Here is a 17026-nt window from a genome sequence, read left to right as displayed (position 1 = left end):
TACATACTTTGATGCATTTTTAAGCTCTTAAAAAGAATTTGTATATATTTGTTTTGTTAATCAGGTTGTTAAATCAACTTTATTTGTTTGCCACACTCCATTATTTATATTAAAAAATTCTGTTTACTACATTTTATTAGGATATTTGATTTCCAGTATGGTTGTAGTGAATGCTTGTATGGAGGGGTGTTACAGTATAAATGTAGTGATTGTGTTTGTATTGAGGGGATTTCCTGTCAGTAATGAATGTGGTAATATAAAGTTCCTGTTTAGTCAAGTGTTTATGTGCTTGTATGTAGGCAATTATGACTGCTTGAGTGAGCTTGTATTAAGATGGCCTAATATTGTGCTGAGTATGTGTAAATACACCTTCTATGATTACAGTTACAAAATTGATCTCTTGTGAACTTAATTCCTTTTATTGCAGTTACTAATAAACATTTGTATTTTATGCAACACAGCATTTTGTATAAATAAAAGTTTTGTATTTTTAAGTAGTGTGACTTAAATCTTGCAATTTATCAGGTCTTACCATGAAAATTGGTGAACTTATGTACAGAAATATAATAATTGAAAAAGCACTGGCAAAAAATTAATGCGACCCAAAAAAATGTTTTTGCAAATATTTTTATTTCAACTAATAATTGTCAAGACAATTCACCAATCAAAGTACCACGAGAAACTAGTAAATGTTTACCACATGAAGATCACAAATAATTCACCAACATAAAAATAATTACATGAAACATTGCAACGATGTGTGATAAAGCAAATTATAATATCATTTACTAAACAGTCAAAGTAATGTATGTATCACACATTCCAATTATCTACAAATTCATATGTTACCTATACACTCACTCCATTAAATAACTATTATACACACCCCACAGAGCAATACCTGCTGTGGACAATATTTCATCTTATTCAATGTTTTGTTTTAGAAAACCTATTTAATACGGAAGACTAGTGTTCTGTAACAATGTATCTACTTGTGAATTTATCAAAATTTTTCAAAAATGATATATAAATACTGTTCTTTTGCAGACCTAATTAGACTTAGAAAATTCTGCAACCAACTCAGAAATATTTAAACAATTTCCAAAATTAATTAGTCCTCTTAGTTTACAGCTCATAGGGTCCTCAGCAATTAAAATTACATTTAAAATACACCCTGCCAATACTAGATTGCTAAAAACAACTTATTGCACCGGCTTCCAATAATTGTTTTATTAATTTTGTAGATAATTTCAGATCCACAAACAGGACATAATAACTTAAACATCTGTACTAATAGTCAATTCATTCAATAATGTATATTACACATCTAGCACAGCTTCAACTTTTGATTTCATCTTGGCTTTAAGTTTATTATTTGTAAACAGAAGTCCAACACAAAGTTTTAGCACATCTTTAAAAGAAAAAGCATGTCAAAGATACAACTGCTTATAAATCAGCTTTAAAATGGAATATTAATAATCAACATTCTTTGGTAAAGTGCCACAGGTTAAGTCTCAGGTTTAGCACAACATTATTCCATTGATGATTTATTATTCAAATTCAGAAGAAACAATAAAAATCGCATTTAACTCATTTCATTTAATGTTTTTCTAAAATAGTTTCAACACTTTTTAGAACGAGCAATATTGGCATAGTTTTTTTAGAGCAAAATTTTATGCTTTATATAAAAATATCTTATGTAAGATTTGGTCTTTAAAAAGATCCTTATCTTTGAAACATCGTTTTGAAGATCAAGTTAGAAGATGAAGAAGCAGGCTAGGAATGTACAGATCAAACTGACAGCACAACCAGATGAACTCTACTTCATCTGATCCAGCTTTCATTCCTACGTAATGCCATATGGACACTAAACTACAAATCTTCCACTTAATCAGCTAAGCTGTTACGGTGTAAAAAAAAATGTTGAACACTCTGGAGTGTCTGTGGCCAGGTAAGCGGACAAAGTTGGCCAGGTAAGAGAACAAAGTTGGCCAGGTAAGCAGACAAAGTTGGCCAGGTGATAAGTCCATGTTTGCCAGTTGGTGCAGAGACCATAGCTGTCCTTACAGACTAGTGTTAACATTCACATTCTACTAAGTCTTTATTACATGAGTAGTTCTATAAATATGAAACATAAAACTTATATTTTAACAGTAACTGATGTCTCTAAACCCTGCGGTATATTCGGCTGCTCACCAATGCAGCATCTAAAAACTGGAATTAAAATAGTCCTTTTATACAACTCAAACTAGCCGACATTTCGCTGAGGAGCTGAACATCCTTTGATTGGTCATCCAGGGTGATGACCAGTCGTTGACCGGGATATCAGTGTTGTAGACCCTAGACGCTGTTTTGTTATACACAGGGAGCATTTCATTGGCTTCATTTGACAGCACCTAAAACAAAAAACCCAAATTTGTTATTGGTTACATGAACAGATAAGTTCACCTGATGCTGTATTTAAACAGATAAGTTCACCTGTAAACCTACAGCTATTTAAACAGGTAAGTTCACCTGATACTGTAAACCTTTGACTATTTAAGCAGATAAGTTCACTTGATACTGTAAACCTTCGACTATTTAAGCAGATAAGTTCACCTGATACTGTAAACTATCAAACTGTACTGTTACCTTCAAGTAGATAATGGCATCTGTTCCGTAACCTTCATACGAGGTCAGCACAATGTCGCCCTGAAAGTATCTGGCATAGAGTCTGGACAAGGGCAAGCCGTAGCCGTACCCTGCAAGCGGAGCGCTGCCCATATCTGACCTAGCTGGCTGAGGTGCAGTGCTGTACATGTACTGGAACAGTAGGTCAATCTTGGAGCGGGGAATACCCCCACCTTCATCAGATATCTGAAACAGGAAATTTTAGTTAGAACATCTTAATTGATTGTAAGACTGACTCAAGGTTTTTTAGAGGATTCTGTGGAGGGTTACTAATGAGAATAAAAATACCTCCATTAGCAGTATAAAATTGTACAAACTGCTTCACTCCCAAACATGTCTACCAAAGACCTGCTTATAGCTTATGGGACAGTACCTTAATGGACAGACCCTCTTGACAATCATGACTTTAAGGGGCGGGATAGTAGTGGGACAGTACCTTAATGGACAGATCCTCTTGACAATCATGACTTTAAGGGGCGGGATAGTAGTGGAACAGTACCTTAATGGACAGATCCTCTTGACAATCATGACTTTAAGGGGCGGGATAGTAGTGGGACAGTACCTTAATGGACAGACCCTCTTGACAATCATGACTTTAAGGGGCGGGATAGTAGTGGGACAGTACCTTAATGGACAGACCCTCTTGACAATCATGACTTTAAGGGGCGGGATAGTAGTGGGACAGTACCTTAATGGACAGACCCTCTTGACAATCATGACTTTAAGGGGCGGGATAGTAGTGGGACAGTACCTTAATGGACAGATCCTCTTGTCCCTTGACAATCATGACTTTAAGGGGCGGGATAGTAGTGGGACAGTACCTTAATGGACAGATCCTCTTGTCCCTTGACAATCATGACTTTAAGGGGCGGGATAGTAGTGGGACAGTACCTTAATGGACAGATCCTCTTGTCCCTTGACAATCATGACTTTAAGTGGAGGGATGGTACTCTCCTGCAAGTGGTACTCTGTTGCTGCTCTCATGGCATTCTGAAATGTCAAGTTATAGCCAACTGAAATGTCAAGTTATAGTCAACTGTTTACCATTGTCTATATAGTATATTCTTGACAGGCAAGAGAAATTAATTAATATATTAATCATGATTATTAAGCTGGAAATTTTAACTCTGGAAATGACTGCAAGGGAAAGATAAATTTATCAGGTAACTGAGTTATTTCAGGAATGATAAACATAAATAATTCTCTGTGTCTAATTAAATGTCACAGGGATTTGAGCATTAGCTTGGAGAGAAAAAAGTAATGAATTAATAAATAGGTTGAGCTTGATCCTGCTTTTAAAAAGATATTTCATTACTGGCACAAGAAAAAAAAAATTATGTTAAAATTACATTAGTAAGCAGGATCAGAGTTAATAATTTTTAACATAGCAATTTATTGTTCTTTTTGGAATAATAATAATTTCTAATATATTTTGTTACTTTTTAGAGATTAATATCAATATTTTTACTAAAAACAAAATTAGAAAAATATCTACAACAAATATTTTTAACTCTTTTAAAAACGTGTTTGACTAAATAGCTCTAGGCCTATTTGTGTCAGCGTTAAAGATCACAAATGATTTTTTATGACATGTATGCATTTAATGCTATATTCGCCTAACCAGCTGAGTTGCACAAAATATGTCAACAGCCAAAGTTTAAACAGTTACATGTATGAATGAACAGTTCAACAGCCAAAGTTTAAACAGTTACATGTATGAATGAACAGTTCAACAGCCAATGTTTAAACAGTAACATGTATGAATGAACAGTTCAACAGCCAATGTTTACCTTAAACAGTTCAAAGAGCATGTGGTACAAATGAGATGGCACATACACTATTTGAATGGGATCATTTTCACTTTCAGTCACTGGATAGAAAAGATGGACTCATCATAAATATCTTATCTAGCAGTTTTTGTTTTAATGCTTCTAATTTTAAAACTAGTAATCAAAATATTAAATTTAATTGTTTTAGTTTAATTACCTATAGATTAGGCTAATTAGAGGGGGGAAAGTTGCATAAAGATTTAAAGGATATAGATTAAGATTTAAAGGATATAGATTCAAATTTAAAATATAGAAATACAATATGGTTGTTATTCCTAATTTAATAGAATAAATAAACATAAAAAAAGCTAAATTATTAGTGCTCTTATAATATTAACCACTTATACTTTTAAGTCTTTAATGCTGTTAATAATATCATCAACAAATATGTTGACCAATCCCCATAATTACAGTAAAACTGTTCCATAGACATAATAGTAATAGTATTATGTCTACAGAACAATTATACTCACACTAAACCTGAGTGTTTAAGAAATACCTATATCAGCTCAACATATATTCAACCCAAGCCAAATTATATTCAATAAATTTTTACTATAAACTTTGTGACTACCTATATAAAAATGTACTTCTCTTTATGGAAAGCTTTTTTGGCTTTTTTTTTGTATTTATACATATGGCAAAATTAAGAAAGAAATACGTTGTGTATAAATATTGTAAAGCTAGTACATAAAGAATGAGGTAAGCATAAATAATAAATTTAAAAACTACAAGATAAATACCTCACCTGCATTGTTTTTTGATGTGATTACCAGTTCTGGAGCAGCTAAATAGTATTGCTCACACAGAAATCTGGCATTTTCATAAGCATCTGACATGGGGAGAAACAATATTAGTTAGAAACAGAATTATTTTTGCCCTTCAAAGATTTATATGACTCTACTAGTTTCAAACGTCAGGAACTTCATTCTTTACAGAAAGTAAGACAATTTTTATAACACTAGAACTTTATGTGAGCAAAACACACTGACCTTGAACTACAGTTGACACGTTACAATTTGGGTCAATGCAGCCTATATGTCTGGGGTCATTATTTTTTTCTTTCTTTCCAAAAAGCAACGCTGTAAGTAAACATTTGTTATTAGGTTATCTTCAATGGGTGTGTTGGTGGGTTACTGCTGACAGTGTAATTTGTTATTAGGTTATCATGAGGGTGTGTTTGTGGGTTACTGCTGACAGTATGATTTGTTATTAGGTTATCATGAGGGTGTGTTTGTGGGTTACTGCTGACAGTATGATTTGTTATTAGGTTATCTTCAGTGTGAGTTGGTGGGTTACTGCTGACAGTATGATTTGTTATTAGGTTATCATGAGGGTGTGTTTGTGGGTTACTGCTGACAGTATGATTTGTTATTAGGTTATCATGAGGGTGTGTTTGTGGGTTACTGCTGACAGTATGATTTGTTATTAGGTTATCTTGAGTGTGTGTGTTGGTGGGTTACTGCTGACAGTGTCATTTTTAATTAGGTTATCATGAGGGTGTGTTTGTGGGTTACTGCTGACAGTATGATTTGTTATTAGGTTATCTTCAGTGTGAGTTGGTGGGTTACTGCTGACAGTATGATTTGTTATTAGGTTATCATGAGGGTGTGTTTGTGGGTTACTGCTGACAGTATGATTTGTTATTAGGTTATCATGAGGGTGTGTTTGTGGGTTACTGCTGACAGTATGATTTGTTATTAGGTTATCTTCAGTGTGAGTTGGTGGGTTACTGCTGACAGTATGATTTGTTATTAGGTTATCTTGAGTGTGTGTGTTGGTGGGTTACTGCTGACAGAATGGTTTGATATAACTCAGTATTCAACATCTTGACAAAGTGGCATTGATTGGATTGGGTAGATCTATCCCATGAGGCCTGTCTGCCATACAAATAGTGGCGTGGGTGGACAGTATCCTGCTTCGGTGGGGGAGGGTGTGTGGACCCAGTATCCCTGTTTCTGTGGGGTGGACCTAGTATCCCTGTTTCTGTGGAGTGGGGTGGACCTAGTATCCCTGTTTCTGTGGAGTGGGGTGGGCCCAGTATCCCTGCATCTGTGGGGTGGAGTGGACCCAGTACCCCTGCTTCTGTGGGGTGGGAGGATGGATGCAGTATTCCTGCTTCTGTGGGGGATGGGTGGATGCAGTGTCCCTGCTTCTGTGGGGGAGGGTGGACCTAGTATAGATGCAGTTTTCCTGCTTCTAACTAGAGTGTACTCACTGTGCTGGTTGATGAGCATTCTGATGCTGATTCTGGACATGTAGAAGCGGTCTAAGAAGTACTGGATCCTGTTCTCAGTGTTTATATCAATGCCATGCAATTCCTTTAGCTCCATTACACCCTAGACGTGGTACAACATACAACTTTTTAAATGGGACGACAATGTAATTATACAACATACAACTTTTTAAATGGGACAGCAATGAAATTATACAACATTTACTTTTTAAATGGGACAGCAATGAAATTATACAAAATTTACTTTTTAAATGGGACAGCAATGAAATTATAAAAAATACAACTTTTTAAATGAGACAGCAATGAAATTATACAACATACAACTTTTTAAATAGGACAGAAACGTAATTATACAACATACATCTTGTTTTAAATAGGAGAAAAATGTCTCCCAACTATTGTCTTAGAAAGTCATCATCTAGGCTAAATATAAATCATATCAACTCAAACTTCTTGGCTAAAATCTGGTCTCCAAGTTTCTGAACCTTAATGTTAAGTACTAAATCAAAGCTTTACAGTTATACAAGGTATGTCCTCATTGGAACTAGTGTGTTAGTCCTCACGAGCCGGCCCGCGGCATATCATACGCCGCTATTTAGTTGTTGTTTTTTCTACTTTTCAGTAATTCATAATTTGTGAATTCGACAGTACCAACGCTGCCACTGAAAATATTTCTTTAAAACACTATCTTCTTCTTCTTCTTCGTTCTTAATTATTAGTGTTGAAGGGGATCGAGATTTATCTGCCAGTTGGTTTGAACTCGAGACTTTGTTCAAATTTATCAACCATGAGCTTTTTGCAGACTCGACCACGCCTCCAACACAATTAAGCGTTAGGTGTCAACTGGTTATGCGCACTTTAAGTAGCTCGTTAAGGACGATACCCCCCCCCTTTAAAGTAAACTCAACTTAGTTACCCCCTCCCCCTACGTTTAAAATCATTTCAAACTAAATTATCTGCCCCTAATAGTCGTCACTAAACCCGGCTCTGCTTGTAAACATTTAGCGTGAACCACAGCTCACCAGACCATGTAGGGGTGGGGGTGGTAGGGAGCGCGCTTACAGCTTGTTTTCTAGCATCTCCCAGAAGAGAATTATATATATAGATTGGAACTAGTGTGTTAGTCCTCATTGGAACTAGTGTGTTAGTCCTCATTGAAATGTATTTGAGTTAGTCCTCATTGGAACTAGTGTGTTAGTCCTCATTGGAACTAGTGTGTTAGTCCTCATTGAAACGTATTTGAGTTAATCCCCAATTGAACTAGTGTGTTAGTCCTCATTGAAATGTATTTGAGTTAGTCCTCATTGGAACTAGCGTTCTTAAAAAGCAAGAGCTGATGTAGGAAGAGAAGCAGCTGATGTAGGAAGAGAAGAGCTGATGTAGGAAGAGAAGCAGCCACCTACCTGTGCCATAGTCTCCACCACATTGCTGTGTCTGTTTCTTATGTGGACTAGGGTAGAGGTGAAACTGTAAACATTCAAACAAATCCATGCCTTTAATTTCAAACAGTTTTACAGTAAAACTTTTATAAACTGATTTGCCATGTTTTGCAGCAGATGGAAGCCATACAATTAGAGAAATATGGGAGATAACAAAAAGAAAAATCTGGGTAAACAAGAAGTTGTTGACTTGGAAGGAAGCCATATTAACTACCACATTTTAAATTGTAATCAACACAGCACCTTTATAACTAGTGAACAAAATTATGGTACATTTTAGAACTGTTGAAATTTCAACTTGAAGGCTAAATTAATACCATTTCTCCATCATCTGTATTTACTTATTTGTAAGATCAAAAACAAGTTTTACATTAAGTGTTTATGTGGTGGCCTATTGGTATAGAAATTATAGCCAGACTTTCTACATAGGCTTTCAAAAGTTTTACATTAGAAATTATAGCCAGACTTTTTACATGTGCCAAAAATTTTACATTAGAAATTATAGCCAGACTTTCTACATAGGCTGTCAAAAGTTTTACATTAGAAATTATAGCCAGACTTTTTACATGTGCCAAAAATTTTACATTAGAAATTATAGCCAGACTTTCTACATAGGCTGTCAAAAGTTTTACATTAGAAATTATAGCCAGACTTTTTACATGTGCCAAAAATTTTAAATTAGAAATTATAGCCATACTTTCTACATAGGCTGTCAAAATTTTTATATTTGAAATTCTAGCCGGACTTTTTACATGTGCCAAAAATTTTACATTAGAAATTATAGCCATACTTTCTACATAGGCTGTCAAAATTTTTGCATTAGAAATTATAACCAGGCTTTACATTAACATGTTTTCTGATAACGACTATTAAATTAACACCACCATGATGATAGCCAATCATAAATATTAATATTTCTTTACAATATTATTGCTATGATTTTTTAAGCCACTGGTGATAAATATCAGTATTTCCATCAATTTGAATTCAGCTAATTAAAACTTGAAGCAGGTGTTTTACTGCTAACTTGCATACATTAGAACAAAAATTCCATGCCTGCCTACACAACAAAAAATTCCAAACCTACCTACACTAAAACAAATTCCAAGCCTACCTACACTAAAACAAATTCAAAGACTGCATACATCAAAACATATTCCAAGTCTGCCTACATAGAACAAATTCTAAGTCTCCTACACTACAACAAACTCATAAGTTTTAAGAAATAGGGTGGCTCATTTTGAGGTTATTTAGGCTGAACCAAATACCAAAGGAAAACTATTCTCACATCACTTTCCAAATCCCAGTTTGCATTATTTCTTAATAATTTTCAATTTTTTTGTTTAAAAATATCTCTTGATACAAGTTCCTTCAAAACATTTAGACTACAGTGTCCATTCAAGTGTATCATTTCAAACCTTATGGTCCATGGGGCAGATGAAGTAGAGTTCACCTGGTTTAGTGACCTCAGCATATGAAGGGTAGCACTATGCCCGCCACCTTTACTTTTGCTAACAAGTGTCAGGTACCCATCAGAGCTGAGTCGACTCAGGGAAGTCCTACAGACTCAAGCCCAGGATTCAAACTAGAGACTCTGTAAACAGTCCAGTACTCTACATTTGACCATACAGTCCAGTACTCTACATTTGACCATCAGTCCAGCATCAGTCAAAATGTGTCTAGGTAAACTAAAATGTGTCTAGGTAAACTAAAATGTGTCTAGGTAAACTAAAATGTATGTCCAGATAAACTAAAATGTGTCTAGGAAAACTAAAATGTGTCTAGGTAAACTAAAATGTATGTCCAGGTAAACTAAAATGTGTCTAGGTAAACTAAAATGTATGACTAGGTAAACTAAAATGTATGTCCAGATAAACTAAAATGTGTCTAGGTAAACTAAAATGTATGTCCAGGTAAACTAAAATGTGTCTAGGTAAACTAAAATGTATGTCCAGGTAAACTAAAATGTATGTCTAGGTAAACTCAAATGTACCTTTCCATCACCTTCTGATCTGAGCCCCCCTTGTTCTCAAATTCTATCAGCTCTTTAAAACTCTGCTGGTACCTGCAGGGAAGAAATATCAAACAATACATAAAACAACCACAAAGAGGGGTCAAAGATGAAATAATTGCTAAATTAACAACAAAATTCAATTGTAAAAAATTGACACTGCTAAGTCAAAAACAGGAAGAACATATGTGGGTCAACAAGAAATTGATGCACAGCTGATGTGGTTCAAGTGAACTGATGAAAGCAAAACATTTCTTCATCACATGCGGACTCAAATTATGAGCTTTAATTCCTTTCTCTTCTCTCTCTCCCCCCCCCCCCCCCCCCCCCAGGACACACATGTTGAAAACTTGGTCAGTAATCAAAACCTAAAAGATCCTAAAGATGATCAGAAAACAGACTTTGAACTACCTTGAAATTAAAAAGCAACTAAAAAGAATATAAAATAAATTTAAAAAAAGAACAGTCTTAACTGTCTTATCTAGAGTTTCAAAGTTCACGTAATTTCAACTAATTACTAGATCTAGTTTGGAGATGTGATTGTGGTAATAAGGGCAAACATAAACTTACTAAACAACAGGAAACACACATGAGCAAAGCAAGTAACAACAAAAAGACAACACAAAACAGGTGGTAAAAAAAGAAAATCTAGTGATTATAAAACAATGACTGATCAAATAAAGAGAAACAAGCTGATTGATAATTGAATTTAATAGGAGGGACGAATAACAAGCTGATTCAGACATTCAGCTAGAGAACACCTACTCTATGCCACACAGTTGCCTATGTTGCTAGCTTACACCCCATGTTGCTAGAATCTTCTATATGTTGCTATATTACACCAACTGTACAACTATACAAGTACTATCATCACACGACACTTGTGAAGCAAGAATAAGACCAGGGCCTCATTTAATCAACTCCTTGTTCGTTTACTTTCTGTTGGATAAAACGTGACTATCAGCTGTTCAACATGTTACAGTTATTTCCCTTTGCCCTTGACCTCAAGGTCGACCGACTAAACGACAAACACTGTCCTTATTTTAAACCAGTCGATGCGAGGAAACATTACGTCAGTACAAACTAGATCCCCAATATAGCAATAAACGACTTTAAATAGAAGGGTATGACGTGGGGTATGGGTAAAGTTTGACTTTGGGAAGGTATGGACACCCTCTTGAAATTTTTTAACTAGTACTTGTAACTGTAACCCTCCAGCGATAAGGCTCGATTTACAGACGGGGCTAACCACTTGTACACCCCGGGCTCTGTAAGATTTACAGACGGGGCCAACCACTTGTACACCCCGGGCCAACCACTTGTACACCCCGGGCTCTGTAAGATTTACAGCCGGGGCTAACCACTTGTACACCCCGGGCTAACCACTTGTACACCCCGGGCTAACCACTTGTACACCCCGGGCTAACCACTTGTACACCCCGGGCTAACCACTTGTACACCCCGGGCTAACCACTTGTACACCCCGGGCTCTGTAAGATTTACAGACGGAGCCAACCACTTGTACACCCCGGGCTAACCACTTGTACACCCCGGGCTCTGTAAGATTTACAGACGGAGCTAACCACTTGTACACCCCGGGCTAACCACTTGTACACCCCGGGCTCTGTAAGATTTACAGCCGGGGCTAACCACTTGTACACCCCGGGCTAACCACTTGTACACCCCGGGCTCTGTAAGATTTACAGCCGGGGCTAACCACTTGTACACCCCGGGCTAACCACTTGTACACCCCGGGCTCTGTAAGATTTACAGCCGGGGCTAACCACTTGTACACCCTGGGCTAACCACTTGTACACCCCGGGCTAACCACTTGTACACCCCGGGCTCTGTAAGATTTACAGCCGGGGCTAACCACTTGTACACCCCGGGCTAACCACTTGTACACCCCGGGCTAACCACTTGTACACCCTGGGCTAACCACTTGTACACCCCGGGCTAACCACTTGTACACCCCGGGCTCTGTAAGATTTACAGACGGGGCCAACCACTTGTACACCCCGGGCTCTGTAAGATTTACAGACGAAGCTAACCACTTGTACACCCCGGGCTCTGTGAGATCGGACTGGCACTGACACTAATCTACAGCCCAGCTGGAATCTCCTGTACGTCCGCACGCGAGGGAGACAGACGTTCAAAGACAAACCTTCAATGACAAGTGCATGTCAGCCATTGGGATATCGGGCAACAACCAATCAGTGGCTGCATTTCAGGCAATGCATATCTTCAGTCTACCGATATGTGTCTCTACCATCAGTTCAGGCAATAATACATAGCTTCAGTCTACCGATATGTGTCTATGCCACCATTTCTCATGCCGAGATTTTGGACAACATTAAAACGCTTTAGCTGGACACACTAGCAAACTAACGGAACAGTCTCGTGTGTACTAATATGTAAGCCTACAGCAACTGTAACTTATTACAGCAACCACCACAAATCCTGAATGTTGACCAGTCCACATTCTCACCAATATGTATACCAACATGTACGGCAGTAGTCACCCAGTCATGAAACCTGGATGTTACTCAGTCCACATCTATACCGCCCTCCTCCCTCCCCCCTTACGTGTGTACCAACATGTACAGATGTAGTCACCGACAATAGCAGTCATGAAACCTTAATGTTGATCAGTCCACATTCTCACCAATATGTATACCAACATGTACAGCAGTAGTCAACGACAATAGCAGTCATGAAACCTTAATGTTGATCAGTCCACTTCTATACTGCCCACCCCCTCACTATACGTGTATACCAACATATACAGATGTAGTCACCCACAACAAAAATCATAGATCCTGTATGTTAGCCAGTCCACTTCTACCGTCTCACCCCTGTAATAAGCCGGATACGTGCGTGACGACATGCAACATATTAAGGCAGGGGTCACGAACTGGTAACAGTCAACTGTCGGGTCAAGGTAACCCAAATACTTCCCGCATGATCGCTTGGCTGGTCACACAGTGAAGGAATTAGAAAATTGGCGGGGGCTAGTCTATAACAGGGTGCTAGTCTATAACAGGGTGCTAGACTATAACAGGGTGCTAGACTATAACAGGGTGCTAGACTATAACAGGGTGCTAGACTACAACAGGGTGCTAGACTATAACAGGGTGCTAGACTATAACAGGGTGCTGTGTGAAACATTAGAAAACTGACGGGTGCTAGTCTATAACAGGGTGCTGTGTGAAACAAGATTCGAAAACTGAAGGGTGCTAGACTATAACAGGGTGCCGTGTGAAGAATACAACTTTTTGTTGTGCTAGGCTATGACATGGTGCAGCCCACCTATACCCCAGGCATAAATAAATATAATGTGTTTCAGCCCAAAAAAATTATATAATCAATAGTCAGGGCAAACTTTTTCTTCAGAGACAAAAAGAGAACGACGGTCTTTTCTCCCCAATGTAGAACATTTGTACAGCAGTCAGATCAGTTTAGACACGCGAGCATCAACACACCTTGGAGGAGGGGGGGGGTGAGACGAGTTATATGGCTTACAGGCATGCTATATATTTAGTTTCTAAAAAATGGAGAGGGGAGGTGTGAATTTGAGCCGTCAGTTTAGTGGCGGTCATCTGGGGCAGGAGGGGAAAAGATGATGTCATTTTAAAATTATATCATCACACCTCAGAGGTTCAGGGGTCTGACCACATCAAAGAGGGACCCTACCGGACAGTACCGTATGACCCTACTGGTCAGTGACCCAAGTGGACAGTACCGTGTGACCCTACTGGACAGTACCGTGTGACCCTACTGGACAGTACCGTGTGACCCTACTGGACAGCACCGTGTGACCCTACTGGACAGTACCGTGTGACCCTACTGGACAGTACCGTGTGACCCTACTGGACAGTACCGTGTGACCCTACTGGACAGTACCGTGTGACCCTACTGGACAGCACCGTGTGACCCTACGTGACAGCACCGTGTGACCCTACGTGACAGCACCGTATGACCCTACTGGTCAGTGACCCAAGTGGACAGTACCGTGTGACCCTACTGGACAGCACCGTGTGACCCTACGTGACAGCACCGTGTGACCCTACGTGACAGCACCGTGTGACCCTACGTGACAGCACCGTGTGACCCTAGTGGACAGCACCGTGTGACCCTACTGGTCAGTGACCCTACTGGACAGTACCCTATGACCCTACTGGACAGTACCGTGTGACCCTATTGGACAGCACCGTGTGACCCTAGTGGACAGCACCGTGTGACCCTACTGGTCAGTGACCCTACTGGACAGCACCGTGTGACCCTAGTGGACAGCACCGTGTGACCCTACTGGTCAGTGACCCTACTGGACAGTACCGTGTGACCCTACTGGACAGCACCGTGTGACCCTACGTGACAGCACCGTGTGACCCTAGTGGACAGCACCGTGTGACCCTACTGGACAGCACCGTGTGACCCTACTGGACAGCACCGTGTGACCCTACTGGACAGCACCGTGTGACCCTACTGGACAGCACCGTGTGACCCTACGTGACAGCACCGTATGACCCTACTGGTCAGTGACCCTACTGGACAGTACCGTGTGACCCTACTGGACAGTATCCTATGACCCTACTGGACAGTACCGTGTGACCCTATTGGACAGCACCGTGTGACCCTAGTGGACAGCACCGTGTGACCCTACTGGTCAGTGACCCTACTGGACAGTACCGTGTGACCCTACTGGACAGCACCGTGTGACCCTACGTGACAGCACCGTGTGACCCTAGTGGACAGCACCGTGTGACCCTACTGGACAGCACCGTGTGACCCTACTGGACAGCACCGTGTGACCCTAGTGGACAGCACCGTGTGACCCTACTGGTCAGTGACCCTACTGGACAGTACCCTATGACCCTACTGGACAGTACCGTGTGACCCTATTGGACAGCACCGTGTGACCCTAGTGGACAGCACCGTGTGACCCTACTGGTCAGTGACCCTACTGGACAGTACCGTGTGACCCTACCGGACAGCACCATATGACCCTACTGGACAGCACCGTGTGACCCTATTGGACAGCACCGTATGACCCTACTGGACAGCACCATGTGTCTCTACTGGACAGCACCGTGTGACCCTACTGGACAGCACCGTGTGACCCAGCTGGACCTATTGGTCTGCTCACGGTATCCGTGACTGACAGCACTGAGTGACCCTATGGTCAGGTCATAGCATCAAGTGACCCCTGACATACCAGCACTCACTACAGTGATGGCCAACTGGTCACTTTTGCCCCCATTTCAGGTTAACTGTGAGAGGTCAGATATCAAATCGTGTCACAAAGGTTGTACATTCCAATCCACAGTGTCAAATATTTTCTTCTATCTCTTAAGAGATGTTCCAAACTTGCCTCCTATGTAACAGCATTATTTGACACACATTCTAATACTAATAGACTACCTCAATTTGAATAGACTACCTCAATTGTTCAGATCCTTGTAAATACTCGGACGTTTTTGTCCCTATGAAAACTTTACACTGATGTAATGAGAGGTTACTATTGGATAAAATCCTAATAGATTACAACTGAGAATAATATGACAGACAAATTCGATGTAATCAAGAAGATAAACAGGCAGGCATTTTATTAGTACATCAAGAAAGCAGACATCCAAAGGGTATACAGACAAGAAAGCAGACATCCAAAGGGTGGGTACGGACAAGAAAGCAGACATCCAAAAGGTGTACAGACAAGAAAGCAGACATCCAAAGGGTGTACAGACAAGAAAGCAGACATCCATAGGGTGGGGGTACAGACAAGAAAGCAGACATCCAAAGGGTGTACAGACAAGAAAGCAGACATCCAAAAGGGGTACGGACAAGAAAGCAGACATCCAAAAGGTGTACAGACAAGAAAGCAGACATCCAAAGGGTGTACAGACAAGAAACAGACATCCATAGGGTGGGGGTACAGACAAGAAAGCAGACATCCAAAGGGTGTACAGACAAGAAAGCAGACATCCAAAAGGTGGGGGTACAGACAAGAAAGCAGACATCCAAAAGGTGGGGGTACAGACAAGAAAGCAGACATCCAAAAGGGGTACGGACAAGAAAGCAGACATCCAAAAGGTGGGGGTACAGACAAGAAAGCAGACATCCAAAAGGTGGGGGTACAGACAAGAAAGCAGACATCCAAAGGGTGGGGGTACAGACAAGAAAGCAGATATCCAAAAGGGGTACGGACAAGAAAGCAGACATCCATAGAATGTGTGAACAGACAAAACTGACCAGCTCATGACGAGGGAGACGCTGGGCATCTTGAGGAGGTTGTCGGGCAGCAGGTTGATCTCCTTCATGATGTTGGCCAGACGGACGGGGCAGCTCCTTCTGGAGGAAGGCGTACGACTCGCGGCTGCTGCCATCTTTGGACCCTGTAACCAAGGAAACGATGGTCGTTAGGGGTATGTAACCATGGAAACGATGGTCGTTAGAGGTATGTAACCAAGGAAACGATGGTCGTTAGGGGTATGTAACCAAGGAAACGATGGTCGTTAGAGGTATGTAACCAAGGAAACGATGGTCGTTAAAGGCATACGGTGTCGTATACAACTTATACACCTTTCTTAATGTATTCAAGCATTTGAAAGAAAACGTACAAACATGATAGTGTATATCTCTAAATGCTACGTAGATTTTTCGTTGCGCATGATTTAGCTCAAAACATCGCGTTTAGAATCGCTATCACTCGCCGGTACGGCTACTAGACAGGCGTCAAATGATTAAAGATTAAAGATACTAGATGTAACAAACGTGAAACTACGGCATGCTAGATGTGTACTTTAAAACATGCACTAATAATACGGGTGGGTTCAAAGTCCAA

The 17026-nt window shown here is 39.9% G+C and overlaps 1 protein-coding gene across 1 annotated transcript; it reads right to left on the bottom strand.

Annotated features, from left to right (window-relative positions):
* Positions 1-617: 617 nt before the first annotated feature.
* Positions 618-16577, bottom strand: LOC131937193 (pyruvate dehydrogenase (acetyl-transferring) kinase, mitochondrial; the record flags this gene model as incomplete). Its single annotated transcript, XM_059294407.1, is given in 10 exon segments — positions 618-2396; positions 2632-2856; positions 3562-3660; positions 4461-4540; positions 5248-5331; positions 5492-5581; positions 6718-6838; positions 8139-8202; positions 10168-10239; positions 16435-16577. Coding segments are annotated over 10 exon segments (1122 nt in total). The 3' UTR covers positions 618-2243.
* Between the last annotated feature and the right edge of the window lie 449 nt (positions 16578-17026).

Source organism: Physella acuta, unplaced genomic scaffold (assembly GCF_028476545.2).
Source record: "Physella acuta isolate Inbredline_101_S28 unplaced genomic scaffold, ASM2847654v3 ptg000202l, whole genome shotgun sequence".
Classification (NCBI taxonomy): Eukaryota; Metazoa; Mollusca; class Gastropoda; family Physidae; genus Physella; species Physella acuta.
Note: the sequence above shows the minus strand (reverse complement) of the source record. Positions and strands in the feature narration are given on the sequence as shown.